At 44.6% G+C, this 24,001-nt stretch overlaps 1 protein-coding gene across 4 annotated transcripts in view; it reads right to left on the minus strand.

Annotated features, from left to right (window-relative positions):
• LOC143788761 (bifunctional heparan sulfate N-deacetylase/N-sulfotransferase 3-like) overlaps positions 1-24,001 on the minus strand; it is a 1,150,054-nt gene that overhangs the window by 508,888 nt on the left and 617,165 nt on the right. For all 4 annotated transcript variants that reach the window (XM_077278642.1, XM_077278636.1, XM_077278649.1 and 1 more), the window contains exon 3: positions 23,357-23,444. In XM_077278642.1, the coding sequence (XP_077134757.1) occupies positions 23,357-23,444 (88 nt within the window). The remainder of the gene's footprint in view (positions 1-23,356; positions 23,445-24,001) is intronic.

Below are 24,001 nucleotides of genomic sequence, written 5' to 3' on the forward strand. Positions count from 1 at the left end.
GGGGTCCCTGACAGGGGTGGGATCCTGTCAGAGGCCTAGACAGAAGGCCACGGAGCTGCACCTGCCCCACGTGCAGTAGCATCCTAAGGAAGGACACGAAAGAGAACTGTATTGTAGAGGGTGAGAAACGAAGTCATAGCACAAGGAGAGGAATCCAGAAGGAGTTCTGCCCTGCAAAAGGCTGCCTCCTTTCTGAGGCGCAAAATCCGGTAGCCGGTACACCGAGGGAGTAACTGTCTCCAAGCCTTGCTCCAGAGACCGGCAGGACAGTTAATTCCACATTAGCTGCCCTACCTATACCCAGGAGGCACGGTGGCAACTTGTGGGGGCTGGAGCATGCTAGAGTCCCTGTAAAAAGCCTCAGGCCACCAGTCATATGGGTTGTTCCTATCCATTCCATCAGGGGGACAGAGAGAAAGAGAAATAACATCTAGAACACCAACATCAGTTGTGAGGACCTTACCGAGAAGCTTAGCAGGGAGGTACTACAACACCCAGGTGCTAGAGGAAGGCTACTGATTTTCACCTGGATAAGGGGACTCTGGATTTGCCTTCAGACCGGCTGGACTCTGCTTACCCTGTGGTCTGTACCCTGGACTGTGAATGCTGAAGCCTTCAGTAAAGGTAAAGAGACTGCAACCTTGTGTCCTCGTTCTTCACCGCACCTCACACCATTCACCACCTACACTCTGGGAAGCCCTGGGGATACACTTCACCTGTGGGAAGGTATACCATCTAGCTGCCATTACATCACCCCAGCGGACCCCTAAGCAGCGTCGGTCACCCTGACCGAATACCACAGGTGGCATCACGAACATTATCCCTTTAAAGACCTTTCCTTATTTCACAACGGACGTCCCTAGGGCCACGGACCGGGTCAGCCACCGTGACATCCCCCTTGAGAACCGAAGGACCTGGTACCGAGTACCCCATAGCCCTACTTGGGCGCTCCATGCACACTGCCAAAAGTACCAATACCTGGTTTAAAAACCACAGTATCACTGTGCTTGATTGGCAAGCAAACTCGTCTGACCTTAACCCCTGTTGTGAATTCTGCTTTTGGGCTCCCTCCGGTGGTTGTAGGTGGTAATGCAGTTGTCCCTGAGTTGCAGTCCTGGTCAGGTGTATCTGCTGATTGCAGTTCTGACTGGGGTATTTAGGCTTGCAGGATTCATTAGTCCTGGCCAGTTGTCCATGGCTGTTGGGAGGTTTTGGTCCTGGTTTGGTTCCTTCTGCCTTCTGCCAAATCAGCAAAGATAAGTGTCTGGTTTTGTTTCTGTGGCACACATGCTGTGTGCTTAATAATTCTGTGCTATTCAGTGTTTTTTTGTCCAGCTTAGATTGTGTCAGTATTTTCTCAGTCTTGTTGGATTCTCTGGAGTGGCAGATATACATTCCATGTCTTTAGTTAGATTGTGGAACTTTTTGTATTATCTGCTGTGGATATTTTTGGAAGGGTTTTAATACTGACCGCTTAGTATTCTGTCCTATCTTTCCCTATTTACCTAGAGTGGCCTCTTTTGCTGAATCCTGTTTTCTGCCTGCGTGTGTCTTTCCTCTCCTACTCACAGTTGATATTCGTGGGGGGCTGCCTATCCTTTGGGGTTCTGCTCTGAGGCAAGGTAGTATTCCTATTTCCATCTATAGGGGTATTTAGTCCTCCGGCTGTGTCGAGGTGTCTAGGGTTTGTTAGGCACACCCCACGGCTACTTCTAGTTGTGGTGTTAGTTCAGGTTTTGCGGTCAGTACAGTTTCCACCTACTCCAGAGAAAGTTCATGCGGCTCCAAAGTCACCGGATCAGAACAGTACAATTGGCCCACTATGAGTTAAATGCATCTCAGAAGAAGGGAAGAAAGGTGTTGAGTCTTTTTTTTTTGAGCAGTTTGCTTTGCCTTTTCTTCCCTCTTTTTCTCTGGGTGGCTAAGGAGTCTTGTGTTAGCATGGATGTTCAGGAATTAGCTTCTCATGTAGACCAGCTTGCTGCTAGGGTACAGGGAATTTCTGATTATATTGTTCAGACTCCTGTTTTAGAGCTGAAGATTCCTACTCCTGATTTGTTTTTTGGTGACAGGTCCACATTTTTGAGTTTTAAAAACAACTGTAAACTGTTTTTTGCATTGAGACCTTGATCCTCTGGGGATTCTATTCAGTAGGTTAAAGTCGTCATTTCCCTGCTGCGTGGTGATCCACAGGATTGGGCATTTTCCCTGGAATCTGGGAATCCAGCCTTGCTTAATGTAGATTCCTTTTTTCAGGCTTTAGGACTATTATATGATGAACCTAATTCTGTGGATCAAGCAGAGAAGACCTTGTTGGCCCTATCTCAGGGTCAAGAGGCGGCAGAATTGTTTTGTCAGAAATTTAGAAAATGGTCTGTGTTGACTAAATGGAATGATGATGCTTTGGCTGCAATTTTCAGAAAGGGTCTTTCAGAATCCGTTAAAGATGTTATGGTTTCCCACGCCTGTCGGTCTGAGTGATTCTATGTCTTTGGCCATTCAGATTGATCGGCGCTTGCGGGAGCGCAGAACTGTGCACGCTGTGGCGTTGTCCTCAGAGCAGAGTCCTGAGCCAATGCAGTGTGATAGGATTCTGTCTAGGACAGAACGACAAGGACTCAGACGTCAGAATAGGTTGTGTTATTATTGTGGTGACGCTTCTCATGTCATTTCAGTCTGCCCTAAATGGACAAAGAGGATCGCTAGTTCCTTTACCATCAGTACTGTACAACCTAAATTTCTGTTATCGGTGTCCTTGATCTGCTCATTGTCATCATTTTCTGTCTTGGCGTTTGTGGATTCAGGCACCGCTTTGAACTTTATGGACCTTGAGTTTGCCAGGTGTTGTGGTTTCGCCTTGCAGCCCTTGCAGAACCTCATTCCTTTAAGGGGCATTGATGCTACACCTTTGGCTAAAAATAAGCCCCAGTTTTGGACACAGGTGACCATGCGCATGGCGCCAGCCCATCAGGAAGATTGTCGATTTCTGGTATTGCATAATTTACATGATGCTATCGTGTTGGGTTTTCTGTGGTTGCAGGTACATAATCCTGTGTTGGATTGGAAGTCTATGTCTGTGACTAGTTGGGGTTGTCAGGGGGTTCATAATGATGTTCCTTTAATGTCCATCTCCTCTTCTTCCTCTTCCGAAATTCCAGAGTTTTTGTCTGATTTTCAGGATGTATTCGATGAGCCCAAGTCCAGTTCTCTTCCACCGCACAGGGACTGTGATTGTGCTATTGATTTGATTCCAAGCTGTAAGTTTCCTAAGGGCCGACTCTTCAATCTGTCTGTGCCTGAACATACCGCTATGCGGAGTTATGTTAAGGAATTTTTGGAGAAAGGGCATATTCAGCCATCTTCTTCACCGATGGGAGCGGGATTTTTTTTGTTGCTAAGAAGGATGGCTCCTTGAGACCCTGTAATGATTATCGCCTCTTGAATAAGATTACGGTCAAGTTTCAATACCCTTTACCTTTGCTTTACGATTTGTTTGCTAGGATTAAGGGGGCTAGTTGGTTTATGAAGATTGACCTTCGGGGGCGTATAATCTTGTTCGTATTAAGGAGGGTGATGAATGGAAAACTGCGTTCAATACGCCCGAGGGCCATTTTGAATACCTTGTGATGCCGTTCGGGCTCACTAATGCTCCATCTGTTTTTCAATCTTTCATGCATGATATCTTCCGGACTTATATTGATAAATTCTTGATTGTATATTTGGACGATATTTTGATTTTTTCTGATGATTGGGAGTCTCATGTGGAACAGGTCAGGATGGTATTTCAGATCCTTCGTGACATTGCTTTGTTTGTGAAGGGGTCTAAGTGTCTCTTTGGGGTGCAGAAGGTTTCTTTTTTGGGTTTTATTTTCTCTCCTTCATCTATTGAGATGGATCTGGTTAAGGTTCAGGCCATTCATGATTGGATTCAACCCACGTCCGTAAAGAGCCTTCAGAAATTTTTGGGTTTTGCAAATTTTTATCGCCGTTTCATTGCTAACTTTTCCAGCGTGGTTAAACCCTTGACCGATTTGACAAAAAAAGGCGCTGATGTGGCGAATTGGTCCTCTGCGGCTGTTTCTGCCTTTCAGGAGCTTAAACGTCGATTTACTTCTGCTCCGGTGTTGCGCCAACCGGATGTTTCCCTTCCGTTTCAGGTTGAGATTGACGCTTCTGAGATTGGCGCAGGGGCCGTTTTGTCCCAGAGGGATCATGTTGGTTCCTTGATGAAACCGTGTGCATTCTTTTCCCGTAAGTTTTCGCCCGCTGAACGCAATTATGATGTTGGCAATCGGGAGTTGTTGGCTATGAAGTGGGCATATGAGGAGTGGCGACATTGGCTGGAGGGAGCTAAGCACCGTATTGTGGTCTTGACCGATCATAAGAATTTGATTTACCTCGAGTCTGCCAAGCGGCTGAATCCTAGACAGGCTCGATGGTCCTTGTTTTTTTCCCGTTTTGATTTTGTGGTCTCGTATCTTCCGGGTTCTAAGAATATTAAGGCTGATGCCCTTTCTAGGAGTTTTTTGCCTGATTCTCCTGAGGTCCTTGAACCGGTCGGCATTCTGAAAGAAGGGGTGGTTCTTTCTGCCATTTCCCCTGATTTACGACGGGTTCTTCAGGAATTTCAGGCTGACAGACCTGATCGTTGTCCAGTGGGGAAACTGTTTGTTCCTGACAGATGGACTAGTAGAGTGATTTCTTAGGTTCACTGTTCTGTGTTGGCTGGTCATCCTGGTATTTTTGGTACCAGTGACTTGGTTGGTAGGTCCTTTTGGTGGCCTTCTTTATCACGTGATGTGCGTTCTTTTGTGCAGTCCTGTGGGACTTGTGCGCGTGCCAAGCCTTGTTGTTCCCGTGCTAGTGGGTTGCTTTTGCCATTGCCGGTCCCTGAGAGGCCCTGGACACATATTTCTATGGATTTTATTTCTGATCTTCCGGTTTCCCAGAGGATGTCGGTTATCTGGGTTGTTTATGACCGGTTTTCTAAGATGGTTCATTTGGTGCCTTTGCCTAAATTGCCTTCCTCTTCAGATTTAGTTTCATTGTTTTTTCAGCATGTAGTTCGTTTGCATGTTATTCCGGAGAATATTGTGTCTGACAGAGGTTCCCAGTTTGTTTCTAGGTTTTGGCGGGCCTTTTGTGCTAGGCTGGGCATTAATTTGTCTTTTTCCTCTGCATGTCATCCTCAGACAAATGGCCAAACCGAGCGAACTAATCAGACCTTGGAGACTTATTTGAGATGCTTTGTGTCTGCTGATCAGGATGATTGGGTGGCCTTTTTGCCATTGGCCGAGTTTGCCCTTAATAATCGGGCTAGTTCGGCTACTTTGGTTTCGCCTTTTTTTTGTAATTTTGGTTTTCATCCTCGTTTTTCTTCTGGGCAGGTTGAGCCTTCTGACTGTCCTGGTGTGGATTCGGTGGTTGAGAGGTTACAGCAGATTTGGGCTCATGTGGTGGACAATTTGGTGTTGTCTCAGGAGGAGGCTCAACGTTTTGCTAACCGTCGTCGGTGTGTTGGTTCCCGGCTTCAGGTTGGGGATCTGGTCTGGTTGTCTTCCCGTGATGTTCCTATGAAGGTTTCTTCTCCTAAGTTTAAGCCTCGGTTTATTGGTCCTTATAGGATTTCTGGGATTATTAATCCGGTGTCTTTTCGATTGGCGCTTCTTGCCTCTTTTGCTATCCATAATGTCTTCCATAGATCTTTATTGCGGAAATATGTGGTACCTGTTGTTCCCTCTGTTGATCCTCCGGCCCCTGTGTTGGTTGATGGGGAGTTGGAGTATGTGGTTGAGAAGATTTTGGATTCTCGTTTTTCGAGGCTGAGGCTTCAGTATCTTGTCAAATGGAAGGGTTATGGCCAGGAGGATAATTCTTGGGTTTTTGCCTCTGATGTCCATGCTGCTGATTTGGTTCATGTTTTCATCTGGCTCGTCCTGATCGGCCTGGGGGCTCTGGTGAGGGTTCGGTGACCCCTCCTCAAGGGGGGGGTACTGTTGTGAATTCTGCTTTTGGGCTCCCTCCGGTGGTTGTAGGTGGTAATGCAGTTGTCCCTGAGTTGCAGTCCTGGTCAGGTGTATCTGCTGATTGCAGTTCTGACTGGGGTATTTAGGCGTGCAGGATTCATTAGTCCTTGCCAGTTGTCCATGGTTGTTGGGAGGTTTTGGTCCTGGTTTGGTTCCTTCTGCCTTCTGCCAAATCAGCAAAGATAAGTGTCTGGTTTTGTTTCTGTGGCACACATGCTGTGTGCTTAATAATTTTGTGCTATTCAGTGTTTTTTTGTCCAGCTTAGATTGTGTCAGTATTTTCTCAGTCTTGTTGGATTCTCTGGAGTGGCAGATATACATTCCATGTCTTTAGTTAGATTGTGGAACTTTTTGTATTATCTGCTGTGGATATTTTTGGAAGGGTTTTAATACTGACTGCTTAGTATTCTGTCCTATCTTTCCCTATTTACCTAGAGTGGTCTCTTTTGCTGAATCCTGTTTTCTGCCTGCGTGTGTCTTTTCTCTCCTACTCACAGTCAATATTCGTGGGGGGCTGCCTATCCTTTGGGGTTCTGCTCTGAGGCAAGGTAGTATTCCTATTTCCATCTATAGGGGTATTTAGTCCTCCAGCTGTGTCGAGGTGTCTAGGGTTTGTTAGGCACACCCCACGGCTACTTCTAGTTGCGGTGTTAGTTCAGGATTTGCAGTCAGTACAGTTTCCACCTACTCCAGAGAAAGTTCATGCAGCTCCAAAGTCACCGGATCATAACAAACCCCATTGAGAATCCATTGGGTATTGTCAAGAGGAAGATGAGAGACACCAGACCCAACAATGTAGACGAGCTGAAGGCTGCTATCAAAGCAACCTGGGCTTCCATAAGACCTCGGCAGTGCCACAATCTGATCGCTTCCATGCCACGCCGCATTGATGCAGTAATTGATGTAAAAGGAGCCCTGACCAAGTATTGAGTGCATTTACTGAACATATATTTCAGTAGGCCAACATTTCAGATGTTAAAATAATTTTTTCAAGCTGATGTTATAAAATATTCTAATTTCCTGAGATAATGACTTTTGGGTTTTCATTGGCTGTTAGACCATATTCATCAACAGTAACAGAAAAAAACACTTGAAATACATCACTCTATTTCTAATGACTCTATATAACATATGAGTTTCACTTTTTGTATTGAAGAGCTGAAATAAAAATGAACTTTTGACATGAAATTCTCACCAGATGTTGGTAAAAACCAATGCAATCCACACAGACAAGGAAATCAAACCATAGATGTCCATAAATTTAAGTTATATGTAATCATGAAAAATGACACAGGGAAAAAGTATTGAACACGCTTATACTGAAATGTATTTAATACTTTGTACAAAAGCCTTTGTTGGTAATAACAGCTTCAAGATGCCTCCTGTATGGAGAAACTAGTCTCATGCATTGCTCAGTTGTGATTTGGGCCCATTCATCAAATCCTGAAGGTTCAATGGGCTCCATCTATGAACACTGAGCTTAAGTTTATTCTCTACATTTTCTATTGAATTTAGGTCCGATAATTGCCTGGGTCATTCTAGCAGCTTTATTTTATTTTTCTGAAACCAATTAAGAGTTTCTTTGGCTGTGTGTTTTGGATCATTTTCTTGATGAAATGTCCATGCTCGTCTCCTCTTCATCATCTTGGTAAATGGAAGCAGATTTTTATTAAGAATGTCTTGGCACAATTGTACACTCATCCTTCCTTCAATTATATGAATTTTGGCAGTGCTGTATGCCGAAAAACAGCCCCACACCATAATGCTCCCACCTCTAAACCTCACTATTGATATGCTGTTTTGACATTGGGTGTTTTATGGCATCGAAAAAGTTAAATTTTGGTCTCATCTGACCAGACTATATTCTCCCAATATTTCACATACTTGTCTAAATGTTGTTGAGCAAACTTTAAACAAGCTTGAACAACAAGCTTTTTGCTCAGAAATGAGCAATAGAGTCTTGCTTAGTGAGTGGCATATAGGCCATGGAGGTTGAGTGCATTGCTAATTGTTTTCTTTGAAACAATTGTACCTGCTGACTCCAGGTCTTTCTGTAGCTCTCCACAGGTGGTCCATGGCTCTTGGACAACTCTTCTAAGGGTACTGTCACACAGTGTAATTTTCGTCGCTACGACGGCACGATCCGTGACGTCGCAGCGTCGTATGATTATCGCTCCAGCGTCGTAGACTGCGGTCACACTTTGCAATCACGGCGCTGGAGCGAAGTCCCCGGGTAACCAGGGTAAACATCGGGTTACTAAGCGCAGGGCCGCGCTTAGTAACCCGATGTTTACCCTGGTTACCAGCGTAAACGTTAAAAAAAAAAAAAACAGTACATACTTACATTCCGGTGTCTGTCCCCAGCGTCTCAGCTTCTCTGCACTGTGTAAGCACAGCGGCCGGAAAGCAGAGCGGTGACATCACCGCAGTGCTCGCTTTCCGGCCGGCAGGCGCTCACAGTGCAGAGAAGCTGAGACGCCGGAGGACAGACACCGGAATGTAAGTATGTACTGTTTGTTTTTTTAACGTTTACGCTGGTAACCAGGGTAAACATCAGGTTACTAAGCGCGGCCCTGCGCTTAGTTACCCGATGTTTACCCTGGTTACAAGCGAACACATCGCTGGATCGCTGTCACACACAACGATCCAGCGATGTCAGCGGGTGATCAAGCGACGAAAGAAAGTTCCAAACGATCTGCTACGACGTACGATTCTCAGCAGGGTCCCTGATCGCTGCTGCGTGTCAGACACTGCGATATCGTAACGATATCGCTAGAACGTCACGAATCGTACCGTCGTAGCGATCAAAATTGCACTGTGTGACAGTACCCTAACAATTCTTTTCACTCATTTGTCTGAAATCATGCAGGTCGTTGCTGGTTTATGGTGAAATTATGTTCTTTTCTCTTCAGGATTATGGCCTCAACAGTGCTTACTGGAACCTTCAGTAGTTTACAAATTATTCTTTCAATGCAATCAGTATAATTCGCAACAAAAAGTATTCACTCTACTGAGAGTAGGCTGTAAATTATGGCCTAGAGTAAACACTGAACCAGAGCTGTGGCATGATGGAGGCATGGAGGACCAGACAGCAGGTGAGGAGCATCAGAGAGAGGCCTGGGAGGTGACCAGTGAAGTTACTTTGTTTTTTTATTTTTAGTTTTAGCCCCAGCGCTCTACTTTTCAGTATCATAGCGGCCACAATGTTAAGCAATTTCACATCTCACGTACAGTTATTAACTATTTATATATAATATATAGAAATCATAAATAACTGTATTTAATTACATTTACACATATATACACATGGTAACAAAGATACCCCAAAATACAGATAAAAGACATGAATAAATGGCCCTTTGGCTTGGCTGTTCCTGTCCAATTTGCAGAGTGGAACAGTCAATTGGCTGGAAATAGTGGTACACCGCACAATGCAATCGCCAGCCTGCTCAAAGTCTTGATTTCAACAATATCTGTTTCCTCAAGAAGCAGATACAGTTGAACACAAAAATGAGGCCATTAGCTATGTCTTCCACTATTCAGCATGTGCATCTGACTCTCAGAGCAACAGGCATAATAACATCCCAATATTGCACATACTGAGTAAAGTCTCAGTCCACATGCTGCACAGAGCAGAACAGCACATTAGAGGATTGGGGCGAGGTGAGTTTTTTCCATTAGTCAGTATTTACTTTTGAAAGGCTGAAGGGGCATCAATGTATGTGAGAAGCTGTGCACGCCACCATATTGTGTGCGCACTATCATACCATGTGTGAGGGATGTGGGGGTTCAATCTATGTGTTTGACTATGAAAACACCTTGTGTGAAGAAGACTGTGAGGATGTCATACTGTGTATGGGGGTCTTTGGGAGCATAGTACCTTGTGTAAGAGTTGTGGTGGCGGCTGTGAGGGCATTGTACTTTGTGTGAGGGAAGTGGAGGTTTCATATTGTGTGGGGAGCTGTGTGGGCATCATACCGTGAGTGGGGTAGACTGTGGGACATCATATTGGGTGTGTGTGGAGACAGTGTTGGCATAACACTGTGTATAGAGGATGTGGGAGCATAATATTTTGTGTGGGGTGGGCTCTGGGAACAATTATATTGTCTATGGAGGAGGAATTATATTGTGTTTTGGGGTGCAGAGGGATATCATACTGTGTGGAGATGGAGTAAGGGCATGATATTGTGTGTGTGAGGGAGCTATTGTTGTATCATTCAATATGAGGAGCAATAAGACATAATTCTACATGGGGTTGTCTGGGGCATCATCTTGAGTGGGTGGAGTTATGGTGGCATCATACAGTGTAGGTGGCACATTTGATAGAAATGTAGGAATGTGTGAGCTGCAGGATAGATACAGTGGGAAAAATAAGTGTTTGTTATGCTGCTGATTTTGCAAGTTGTCACATATACAAAGTTTGGAGAGGTCTGTAATTTTTATCGTAGGTACACTTCAACTGTGAGAAAGAGAATCTGAGAAATTCTGAGAAATGTCAGGAATCAGCAGAGAACTACACAAGAGGACTTGGTCAATGACCTGAAGAGAGCTGGGATCACAATCTCAAACATTACCATTAGTAGCACACTAGGCCGCCATGGATTAAAATCCTGCAAAGCATGCAAGGTCCCCCTCACATCAGCACATGTTCAGGCCCATTTAAAGTTTGCCAATGGCCATCTGGATGATCCAGAGGAGTCATGGGAGAAGGTCATGTGGTTAGGTGAGAACAAAATATAACTTTTTGGTGTCAACTCCACTCGCTGAGTTTGGAGGAAGAAGAATTATGACTATAGCCCAAAGAGCACTGTTCCAACCATGATGCATGTTGTGGGAGACATCATTCTTTTGGGGTGATTTTGTGCAAAAGAGACAGGATGACTGTGGCGTATTGAAGGGAGGATGTGAAACGGAGGCCAGAGGGTAGTCGTGGCTGAGCGTGGCAGTACTGGCACACCCTGGCCCTCCGTCTCACAAACACATTGTCCCTTCTGTGGTGCACTTACTTGTACATCATGGTCCACCTCGGTCTGCTGGGGGTTCATTCCTTTAAGCAAGTTGTAGTGACAGACAGAGTCCAAATCCAGTTTCAACACAATAAGTTTACTCAGCTCGTCCAGTTCAGTCACAGAAACAGTACAAGGTTCTTCACAAAATATCACCATTCCATTCACTGTACTGTCCCTCACTTCTCCAGGAATATTACAGGGTCGTACCATTGCCTTTGGAACCACAGCTTCCTGGCTAGTCAGCCTAACCCACTTCAGGAGTTCCCTGTCTGCTTTGCATCGGATGTTTAGGGTTGTTCCCATGAAGTTAGCCTCTACCATATTGATGCTGCCCTGTATTCCTCCACCACTGGGTGACTGTCAGCCATTAGGCCCTGGATGGCTTGGCTCCCCAGCTTGAACATTCCGGGACACAACTGTCCTGTCCTGGCTCCTAGCCTTCTCTGAGTAACTCCATGAAGCTTCCCAACTACTCCCAGTTGGCCCCTCCTAACAAAATCCTATTGGCCTAGCTTACTCCCTTCTTACTCTAGTGTGCCCTCCTATTGGGATAAATCTAAATCCTACACTTTCCCTAACCCTGTACAACACATGAACATCAGTAATACACTATATATATATATATATATATATATATATATATATATATATATATACTGTATATAGTGGGGAAAAAAGATTTAGCCAGCCACCAATTGTGCAAGTTCTCCCACTTAAAAAGATGAGAGAGGCCTGTAATTGACATCATAGGTAGACCACAACTATGAGAGTCAAGAAACAAATAAAGAAAATCACCTTGTCTGATTTGGCAAGATTTATTTTGCAAATTATGGTGGAAAATAAGTATTTGGTCCCCTCCAAAATGCAAGATTTCTGGCTCTCACAGAACTGTAACTTCTTCTTTAAGAGGCTCCTCTGTTCTCCGCACATTGCCTATAGTAATGGCACATGTTTGAACTTGCTATCAGTATATAAGACACCTGTCCACAACCTCAGTCAAACTCAAAACTCCACTATGCTGAAGACCAAAGAGCTGTTGAAGAACACCAGAAACAAAATTTTAGCTCTGCTCCAGGCTGGGAAGACTGAATCTACAATAGGCAAGCAGCTTGGTGTGATGAAATCAACTGTGGGAGCAATAATAAGAAAATGGAAGACATACAAGACTACTCGATCTGGGGCTCCATGCAAGATCTCATCCTGTGGGGTCAAAATGATCACAAGAACAGTGAGCAAATATCCCAGAACAGCATGGGTGACCTAGTGAATGACCTGCATAGAGCTGGGACCATCGTAACAAAGGCTACTGCAATAATTATAGGGGATAACTCAGGAGACTCTTTGCATGGAAAAAGACAACTACAGGACACAGTTTTATAAGTGGTAAAGTCTATATTATCACACGGTGATTCAAACAGGTGCAGAGAGAAATTCAAGTCCACAACACTTGGTGCAAATAATAAATGCAGCTTAGCAGTCTATAGGAAACTTCAGAGGGAAATGCAATCAAGCAGAAAGTCTATGAAGCACAGTTATTCTTGAGGAAACTTGACACAAATAAATCCTTGTCTTAGTCCAAACACAGATAGATATGCTTATAAGGCAGTTCAAATCATATCTTAGCTCAACCAGGGAGGCCTGGTTAATAGTCTCAGGTTATTGCAGAGCAGCAAAAGCTTACATGTCCAGCAAATTCAGATGAAGTAAACACGAGCAGCAGATGAAGGAGGATTACTGGAAACTTGTGTATGCAGCAGGAACTCAGAGCAGAGTAGCAGGATCACCACACAGGCTCACAGGAGCAGGTGTATAGCCAGGGAGTAATCAGAGGTCAGGAGCTGAAGGCAGAATACTATAGCACAGACTGAAGGCTGGGGTGGAGTTTTATAGCAGGAAGACACAGTGCACATGAGACCAAAGACGCCATCTTGGAAAAGGGCAGTAATGCACAAAAGGAAAAAATGTTCAGAGTCCTGACATTACTCCCTCCTTAGAAGCGGCCTCAGGATGATCCTGGACCTGGTTTCTCAGGGAATCTCTGATGAAAACGAGAACTTTTCTGTTGGGCATTGATGTTTTCCACAGGTTCCCAAGAGTCTTCCTCAGGGGGATATCTCAGCCATCTTATCAGATATTGGAGCCGATTCCTACGAATCCTGGAATCAATAATTTCCTCCACCACAAATTGTTCTTGCCCATCAATCACCACAGGCTGCGGAGGTGGCACAACATGTCCCTGGAAGGTATTAGGAGATACAGGCTTTAGTAAAAGATACAGGAAAAACTGGGTGTACCTTCATTGTCCTAGGCAGCTTCAGCCGGCAGGCCACAGAGCTCACAATACCGTTGATCTTGAAAGGGCCAATGAATTTCTGTCCAAGTTTTTGTGAAGGAACGTTTAACTTCAGATTCTTAGTTGCTAACCACACAGAATCTCCTACCTTGAACATGGGTGCAGGTTTACGGAATCTATCAGCCGATCTCTTATAACGTTCTTGAGCTGTGGTCAGGGATTCCTTCAGAACCTCCAGATTTTGCCTCATCGCAGTCAGCCTTTCCTCCACTGCCGGAACCGGAGAATTAATTGGAGACCTAGGTAAGATACACAGATGATAACCCAGATTGGCAAAGAAAGGTGTAAATTTAGTGGAGGCGCTCTGAGAATTATTATATGAAAATTCGGCTAACGGCAGCAACTCCAACCAATCATCCTGGAGATGGCTGACATAGCATCTTAGATATTGTTCCAGCATCTGGTTGGTACGCTCAGCCTGACCATTTGTCTGGGGATGGTAAGCAGAAGAGAGACAGACTTTAATATTGAGTGCAGAGCAAAACCCCTTCCAGAATCTTGAAGTGAACTGTACTCCACGGTCAGAGATGATCTCATCCGGAACCCCGTGCAACCAAAAGACATTTTGTATAACCAAGTTCACTGTATCTTTAGGTGAGGGGAGGCTGGTGCACAGAACGAAATGAGCAGCTTTAGTCAGGCGATCAACTACCACCATGATTGTATTCATGCCCCCCGATGTAGGCAGCTCCACAATAAAGTCCATTGATATAGACCCCCAAGGGTGGGATGGAACAGGTAATGGTTGTAGAAGACCCGTAGGTGCCACATGAGGAGTCTTGTAACGGGCACATACCTCGCAAGAGAGAACATAGTCCTTGGTATCCTTCAGGCAAGTTGGCCACCAGAAGAATTGGCTCAGGAACTCTTGTGTCTTTTGTACCCCCCTGTGACCAGCCAACTTGGAGTCATGTACCAACTTGAGGATCTGCAGACGGATGACCTCAGGGACGTAGATACGTCGATCTCTGAACCACATTCCACCCTTAAAGACAAGATTAATATCCACAGGTGGGTTGGCCAGAAATACATCACCTTCATAGGCCTCCCTGCACTCCTTCCACAAGTCCTGATCATGGATAACTCCGATGAAATTGGCATCAGATAGAATGGTCTTGGACGGGGCTCCAGGTACGGAATCCGCAGCCTGGATTCGGGATAAAGCATCAGCCTTCCCATTACGAGAACCTGGACGGTACGAGATAACAAAGTTAAATTGATTTAAAAATAAGTTCTAACGAGCCTGATGAGGAGAAAGACATCTAGCGGATCTAAGGAACTCTAAATTGCGATGGTCAGTTAGCACTATGATCTGTTTTGCAGCTCCTTGCAGATGATGCCTCCATTCTTTGAATGCCGCAATAATAGCCAGCAATTCCTTGTCTCCCACGTCGTAATTCTTCTCTGCTGAGGTTAGTCTACGGGAAAAGAAAGCACAAGGATGTAGCAGACCCTTCTCTCCAGTTCTTTGGGAGAGAATAGCCCCCAAAGCATTATTAGAAGCGTCCACCTCCACAATGAAAGGATGTGTTGGATCTGGGTGTATCAACAGCGGTGCTGATGTGAAACAGATCTTAAGCCGATCAAAAGCTTCTTGAGCCTGTGATGACCACTTAAAGGGCTTTTCCTTCTTTGTCAAGGAAGTAATGGGACGGACAATATCAGAAAAATTTCGAATGAAGCGTCTGTAGAAATTTGCAAAACCAATAAAACGTTGGACCTCCTTAACGTTCTTGGGTACCGGCCAGTCAAGGATAGCCTGAATCTTACCAGATTCCATGTTCAGCCCCTGGGGAGAGATGATATAACCTAAGAACTGTATTTCAGAACGATGGAACTCGCATTTCTCCGGCTTAATATACAGATGGTTCTCTTTCAGACATCTTAAAACAGTTTTGACATGTTCTTCATGTTCCTGTAGAGAGTCAGAAAAGATTAGCATATTGTCCAAATTGATCACTACAAACTGGTCCAACAAATCTCTGAAAATGTAATTAGCAAGGTGTTGAAATGTTGCAGGGGCGTTACAAAGCCCGAAGGGCATCACAAGAGATTCAAAGTGTCCATACCGGCATCTGAATGCTGTCTTCCACTCATCCCCTGGACGAATATGCACCAAATTATAAGCCCCACGAATATCCAGTTTAGAGAACACCTTAGCGTGGCGGACTCTTTCCAGTAATTTGGGAATCAGAGGCAAAGGGTAACGGTTTCGTACGGTTACCTTATTGAGTTCCCGATAGTCAACACAGGGTCACAGGGTCCCATCCCTCTTCTTTACAAAAAATATAGGTGCCCCTGCTGGTGAGGAAGAAGGACGTATGAAGCCTTTGGCCAGATTTTCATCAATATACTCCTTTAAGGCTTGAAGCTCAGGTGCCGCCAAAGGGTATACGTTACCAAAAGGAATAGCTGCCCCAGGAAGCAGCTCAATGGGACAGTCATAATGCCTGTGTGGAGGAAGCTGATCTGCATTCTTCTTGTCACAGATGTCAGAGAACTCTTTATATGCTGGAGGTAAAGAAAATACCTGTACATGTGGTTCTGTAGCCGTGGACTCAGGGACAGCTTCTGTTAGCGCTGAGTTGCTCCTTGTTGGGAAGATAATATCCTTGGTCTCCCAGTTGATAATTGGGTTCTGAGAACGCAACCAAGGAATGCCTAAAATCACAGGAAAATGAGGAGAAGAAATTAGCAAGAAAGAAAGTTGCTCCTGATGATTAGGCTCCAACAAAATTTCAAGGGGTAGGGTCTCCTGATCCACAGGCCCAGAGATTAAAGGTGACCCATCCACTGTTTCCATGGTAATTGGAGAGGCTCTTTGCTGAATTTCAATACCATGTTCCTTGGCAAATGCGCTATCCATGAAATTGCCACCTGCACCAGAGTCAATCATAGCTGCACTGGAAATCCACTGTCCTGAACACAGGATCTTAATAGGGAGATAACAGTGAGAGTTCTTTTCCTTCAGCTCCTTGGGGGGTGAAGTCATAGAAAGTGAATGGAATACAGCGTTTAAAGTCAGGCTACATTCAGAGATGTCAGATTCATCATCACAGTTGTCATACTCCCCTATTGCTGCTAGCACTTTGTTAGGCCGTCTAGGAAACTTAGGACAATTGATCAAGAAGTGGTCAGACTGGCCACAGTAGAAACATAGACTCTCACGAAGGCGATGCTCCCGGCACTCATTGATCTCGCGCCTCTTAATGGAATCAATTTGCATGGGCACCTCCTTCACCTCCCGAGAGGTTTTACCTGCAGGCTCTTTGGAAGGAAGGGAAAAGTTTGAAACATGGTTATATGCAGCAAATTTCTCCTGCCTATGCTCAGTAAGGCGAATGTCTATGCGAACACAATGCTGTATAAATGTCTCTAGCTCTTGTAGTGACTCAGAGCGGGCTAGTTCATCTTTTACAATACTAGACAGACCCCTTTTAAAAATAGGCAATTGTGCATAACTGTCCCAATTGGTATCTACCGCTAATCTCTTGAATTCAATGGCATTCTCAATAACAGAACGTTTAGCCTGGCATAAAGACAACAAAGCAGATTCAGCAAATGCACAGCGATTAGGGTCATCAAACATTAATGCCATAGCGGCCAAGAAATCATCCAAGTTATTTACCGTGGGTCATGAGACTCAATCATCGGATTCGCCCAGGCGAGCACTCATGAGGTCAGTAGCTTTATTACACACAATACTTTGGATCTATCAGTAGGAAAATGGTCAGCATGCACATCAGAATACAGCATACATTGATTCACCAAGCCACAAAATTTGTCACGATCACCATTAAATCTGAATGGGGGCAACTTAGGTGGGCTAGCTGGTGGCGGTTGCCCAGAGGGTAAAGTCACTTGTGCAGCTATTTGCGTGCTTATGTCCTGAAAAGCCTGTCCATACTGGGACTCTATGCCAGCAAGTTTGTTTTCCTGGGCTGCCATGCGGTTGCTTAAGTCCTGCAAAGTTTGTCTAAACACTTGTTGATTGTGTTCAAAGCTTCCAAACTTCTTTTGCAGACCTTCCACATCTTTCTGCAGTGATCTAATTATGAAAAACACCTGCTCTAATCTGCATTCTGCAGTCATTGTTCCAGCAGTCTCCTTTTTTATTTATGGCTAGAGTATCCTGTAATAATTATAGGGGATAACTCAGGAGACTCTTTGCGTGGAACAAGACAACTACAGGACACAGTTTTATAAGTGGTAAAGTCTATATTATCACACGGTGATTCAAACAGGTGCAGAGAGAAATTCAAGTCCACAACACTTGGTGCAAATAATAAACGCAGCTTATCAGTCTATAGGAAACTTCAGAGGGAAATGCAATCAAGCAGAAAGTCTATGAAGCACAGTTATTCTTGAGGAAACTTGACACGAATAAATCCTTGTCTTAGTCCAAATACAGATAGATATGCTTATAAGGCAGTTCAAATCATATCTTAGCTCAACCAGGGAGGCCTGGTTAATAGTCTCAGGTTATTGTAGAGCAGCAGAAGCTTACATGTCCAGCAAATGCAGATGAAGTAAACACGAGCAGCAGATGAAGGAGGATTACTGGAAACTTGTATATGCAGCAGGAACTCAGAGCAGAGTAGCAGGATCACCACACAGGTTCACAGGAGCAGGTGTATAGCCAGGGAGTAATCAGAGGTCAGGAGCTGGATGCAAGGCAGAATACTCTAGCACAGACTGAAGGCTGCGGTGGAGTTTTATAGCAGGAAGACACAGTGCACATGAGACCAAAGACGCCATCTTGGAAAAGGGCAGTAATGCACAAAAGGTAAAAAAAATGTCCAGCCTCCCGTGACGTCACGGCTTGTGATTGGTTAATGGCGGCCATGTTGCCGGGACGCGGACCAATCACAGCAAGCCGTGACGTAATTTCGTCACGGCTTGCTGTGATTGGTCCGCGTCCCGGCAACATGGCCGCCCTGACCAATCACAAGCCGGGACTTCACGTAACCAAGTAAAAGCGCGAATTTTAAACAAACAACGCTGCCGGTTCCCTCGCTGAGGTCCAGGCTGCGTCGGAGAGGTGAGTATAGCGATATTTTTTATTTTAATTCTTTCTTTTACACATTTATATGGATCCCAGGGCCTGAAGGAGAGTTTCCTCTCCTTCAGACCCTGGGAACCATCAGGAATACCGTCCGATACTTGAGTCCCATTGACTTGTATTGGTATCGGGTATCGGTATCGGATTGGATCCGATACTTTGCCGGTATCGGCCGATACTTTCCGATACCGATACTTTCAAGTATCGGACGGTATCGCTCAACACTAGTCATATGGTCTGATAAAACCAAAGTAGATCTGTTTGGTAGAAACAAAACTCATCGTGTTTGGAGGAGACAGAATGCTGAGTTGCATCCAAAGAACACCATACCTACTGTGAAGCATGGGGGTGGCAACATTATGCTTTGAGGCTGTTTCTCTGCAAAGGGACCAAGATGACTGATCTGTGTACATGAAAGAATGAATGTGGCTATGTGTCGAGAGATTTTGAGTGCAAATCTCCGAAGATGAAACGTTGATGGGTTTTTCAGCATGATAATGATCCCAAGCACACTGCCAGGACAACGAAGGAGTGGCTTCGTAAAAAGCATATGAAGGTCCTGGAGTGGCCTAGCCAGTCTCCAGATCTCAACCCCATAGAAACCTTTGGAGGGATTTGAAAATCTGTGTTGCCCAGCAACAGGCCCAAAACATTACTGCTCTAGAAGAGATCTGCATGGAGGAATTGGCCAACATACCACCAACAGTGTGTGCCAACCTTGTGAAGACTTACAGAAAATGTTTGACCTCTGTCATTTCCAACAAAGGATATATAACAAAATATTGAGATGAACTTTTGATAATAACCAAATACTTATTTTCCACCATAATTTGAAAAATAAATCTCGCCAAATCAGACAAGGTTATTTTCTGGATTTGTTTTCTCAATTTTTGACTCTCATAGTTGTGGTCTACTTATTATTATTAATATTATTATTATTATTTATTTATATTTCGACCATTAATTCAATGGTGCTGTTCATGAGAAAGGGGTTATGTACAGAACTATAGATATCATTTGCAGCAACCAAATTTCCAATGACAGACTGGTACAGAGGGGAGAGGATCCAGTCCTTGTGGACTTACATTCTACAGTATAATGGGAAAGAGACAGAACATTGGGGGTGCAGCAGCTCTGGTGGTATTGAGGCGGCAGCTCTGTTGGTGGTGATGCAGCAGCTCTGGTGGTGGTGACGCGGCAGGTCTGATGGTGGTGACACGGCAGGTCTGGTGGTGGTGACACGGCAGCTCGGGTGGTGGTGAGGCAGCAGCTCGAGTGGTGGTGAGGCGACAGCTTGAGTGGTGGTGAGGTGGCAGCTCGGGATGTGGTGAGGCAGCAGCTCAGGTGGTGGTGAGGTGGGAGAATGGTTATTGCAGCCTGTAAGCTTTCCTGAAGAGATGGCTTTTCAGGGTTGTTGGATAATCGGACGTGTTAAGGCGTGGAATTCCAGAGGATGGGGCATATTCGGGAGAAATCTTTGAGGCAGTTGTGTGAGGAACAAATAAGTGTGGAGGAGAGTAGGAGGTCTTGGGAGGATTGAAGATTACGTGAAGGAAAATATTGGGAAATTAGTTCAGAGATATAAGGAGGGGACAGGTTGTGGATGGCTTTGTAGATCAGTGTTAGTAGTTTGAACTGGATTCATTGTGGAATTGGAAGCCAGTGGAGGCATTTGCAGAGAGAAACAGGGGAGTAGAGAGGTGATTTAGCCAGGCAGCAGAGTTAAGGACAGACTGCAGTGGTGCAAGAGAGTTAGCGGGGAGGCCACAGAGGAGGGTGTGGCAGGAATCGAGTTGGGAGATGATGAGGGCATGCACAAGAGTTTTAGTAGATTGAGGGCTGAGGAAGGGACAGATTCTGGCAATATTTTTGAGTTGGAGGTGACAGGAGTTGGCAAGAGTTTGGACGTGCAGTTTGAAGGACAGAGCTCAAGAGTTACCCTGAGGCAGTGGATTTCAGGTGCGGGAGAGAGCGCGATGCCATTTACCATTATAGATAGGTCAGGTAGGGAGAATATGGAAGATGGGGGAAAGATAATGAGTATGGTTTTGTCTACATTGAGTTTTAGGAAGCCAGAGGTGAAGAAGGAGTATATGGCTGATAGACACTCTGGGATTCTGGACAGCAGAGAGGTGACATCTGGGCCAGAGAGGTAGATCTGAGTGTCGTCTGCATACAGGTGGTACTGGAAGCCATGGGACTTTATGAGTTTTCTTAGGCCAAGGGTATAAATGGAAAAAAGTAGGGGCCTAGGACAGAGCCTTCAGGGACTCCAGCAGAGAGAAGGCGGGATGAGGAGGTAGTGTGGGAGTGGGAAACGCTTATGTGCGGTCGGAAAGGTATGAGGCAATCCAGGACAGGGCAAGGTCTTTGATGCCAAGGGAAGAAATCTGTAGCAGTAGGCAGTGGTCGACTGTGTCGAAGGCAGAGGACAGGTCGAGAAGGAGGAGGATGGAGAACTGTCTGTTAGCTTTGGCTGTGAGTACGTCATTATTAATTTTGGTCAGGGCAATATCGATGGAGTGGTGGGGGCGGAAGCCAGATTGGAGATTATCAAGGAGAGAGTTAGATGAGAGGTCAGAGGAAAGTTGGATGTGGACATACTGCTCAAGGAGTTTTGAAGCAAACGGGAGCAGTGATATGGGGTGATAGCTGGGCATAGCAGTTGGGTCAAGGTTACTTTTTTTGAGGATGGGTGTGATGGTGGCATGTTTGAAGGCAGAGGGGAAGGTACCAGAAGATAGTGATAGATTGAAGAGAGGGTTAGGGCTGGAATGAGCATGTTAGTGAGGTTGGGAGCAGGTGGGAAGGGATGGGGTCAAGTGCACAGGTGGTGAGGTGTGATTTGGAAAGGAGGTGAGTAAGCTCTCCTTCAGTGATGTTGGAGAGGGAGGTAATTAGGGAAGGGCAGAGGTCTGGTATATGGAGTGGTAGGGGTGGTGGGACAGAAGAGCTTTGGTCGATCTTGTTTTTAAAGTAGGTGGCAAAGTCCCTGGAAGAAAATGAGGTGAGTTGGAGGTGGCAGTGGTGGGTGGAGGAGAGAGTTGAATATGCTGAACAATTCCTTTGGGTTGTAGGATAATGAAGATACAAGGTTTGTGAAATAGGTCTGTTTAGCTGAGGTGAGGGCTAATTTGAAGGCAAGAATAGCTTGTTTAAAAGCAGTGAAGTCATCTGGCAGGCGTGTTTTCTTCCAATGCCGCTCATCGTCCCTGGATGCTTGTTGAAGTTTTTATGTGAGATTGTTATTCCAGGGTTGCCTATTGATTTGTCGCACTTTGCCATGCATGAGAGGGGCAACTGAGTCTATGCCTGATGTGAGCGTGGAGGCATAGAAAGCGGTGGTGCTGTCCATGTCTTAGACTGAAAATATGAAGGACAGGGGTAGAAGAGAGTCTGAAGGTTTGTGAATGTCTAGGTGTGCGAGGTTTCTGCGAGGACGTGGTAGTGGCGGGTGAGGAGGACAAGGAAGAGAAGATGAGTCGATGGTGGTCAGATATGTGGAAGGGAGCGGTTGTGAGATTAGTTAAGGAACAGAGGCGGGTGAAGATGAGGTCAAGTGTATTTCCATCTGTGTGGGTGGCTGTGGAGGACCACTGAGTAAGTCCAAAGGATGACGTAAGGGCCAGGAGCTTGGAGGCTGCAGGCTGGCAGGTGTCAGTAGGGATAGTAAAGTCATCCATTATGATGGTGGGGATGTCATCAGAGAGAAAGTGAAGAAGCCAGGTGGAGAATTGGTCAATGAAGGCAGTGATGTCAATTACAGGCCTCTCTCATCTTTTTAAGTGGGAGAACTTGCACAATTGGTGGCTGACTAAATACTTTTTTCCCCACTGTATATACAGTACGCATGTACATTACATGACACATGAAATATACTGTTTCTGTCAGGCAAATTTACACGCCAGGGATGTATGCAAGGAGTGCACGGCATTGAACTGGCCCCCATACCCCTTCCAGATGTATGGGGTCATATATTGACAGATTTTGACCAACAACATCTCTCGCTCAGTAAGAGCATTGAAGATGGGTCATAGCTGGGTCTTCCAGCATGACAATGACCTGAAGCACAGCCAGGGCAGCTGAGGAGCGGCTCCATAAAATGCATTTCAAGGTCCTGGAGTGCCATAGCCAGACTCCAGACCTGAATCTAATAGAAAATCTGGGAAGGGAGCTAAAACTCATTGTTGTCCAGCATCAGACTCAAACTCTGAAAGATCTGGAGATTTGTATAGAGGTGTGGGACAATATCCCTGCTGCAATGTGTACAAACTTTGTCAAAAACTACAGAAAACGTCTGACCTCCTTAATTGCAAGCAAAGGTTCTGTTTTTCTATTGTACCAAATACTTATTTTATGCAATAAAATGCAAATTAATTATGTAAAACTCATAGAATGTGATATTTTGGCATTTTTTTAGGATTCTGTCTTTCACAGTTGGAGTGTACCTAAGATAAAAATTACAGACCTCTCCAATCTTTGTAAGTGGGAAAACGTGCAAAATCGGCAGTGTATCAAATACTTATTTTCTCCACTGTTCATCTCTGCCTCTGGGGAAATGCAATCTAGATGCATAGAGGATGAGCTGGCAGGAAGTTTTGGATGTAAACAATAACAAACAGCAAAGATGGTTGCAGGGGACTGAAGTGGAATTAAAAATGAAAATTAAAGTAACAGGAGGGTTTGGGGGCTCATTGCAGGGTAAGCCAGATATTTTTTCCTTTTTTTTCTTTTTTTTTTGTACTAGGTAAAATGTTACATATTTGCAGAGCTAAATTTATTGCTGAATACTGGCTTTGTCTGCAGTCCTGTGGACAGTGACATAAATACATTGTGACAGCATATAAAGTTGTGCTAAAGCTCCGCTAGGCTACATCTGGAAAACAATTGCCACATTGTGACTTACCTGTGTGGTAAAACTTTCCAGAAAATCCCAGGTTAAATGTAAAATTAGTTACTTTTGTTCTAAGCAACCTCTGAGTGTCCAGAAGAGCCTGCAAAATAGACAATTTAATGATCAGAAAATCTCACATTTTGCCTTAAAGAATCATTTCAGTATTTCTTTTTTTAAAATCACCATCTGCTAGCTATCAGTAATATCAGTACAGTGCATTCATTGAAATACTTATTGGATGCAGTCTTTTGCATTTCCATTGCAGTCTCATAGACTTACAATGAGAAAGTGACTTCCATTCATGATGAAAGAGAGCAGCACTGGGAACAGCAGAAGATGGAGCCTGGTAAGTATTTTGATGCTTACCTAGAACCTACATTACTGACAGCTAACAGATAGTGAAATAAAATAAACTGCTAGAATGGTACTTTTACAAAATTGTCAGACATAAATGCATAACTATAATAAAATTACAGACTTTGCCCTCAAGAAGTCTTCAGAGACTTTGAAATCTAGCATATACATTTTTTGACATGTTTGTTTCGACCGAGAACATAAAATATCAAACTCTCTATAGGTATATTGGTTATTTATTTATTGAAATAATCTGTGAAATAGTAATAATGATAAAAATTAAACTTTTGCTGTTTGGAAAAT

Source organism: Ranitomeya variabilis, chromosome 1 (genome assembly GCF_051348905.1).
Source record: "Ranitomeya variabilis isolate aRanVar5 chromosome 1, aRanVar5.hap1, whole genome shotgun sequence".
Lineage (NCBI taxonomy): Eukaryota > Metazoa > Chordata > Amphibia > Anura > Dendrobatidae > Ranitomeya > Ranitomeya variabilis.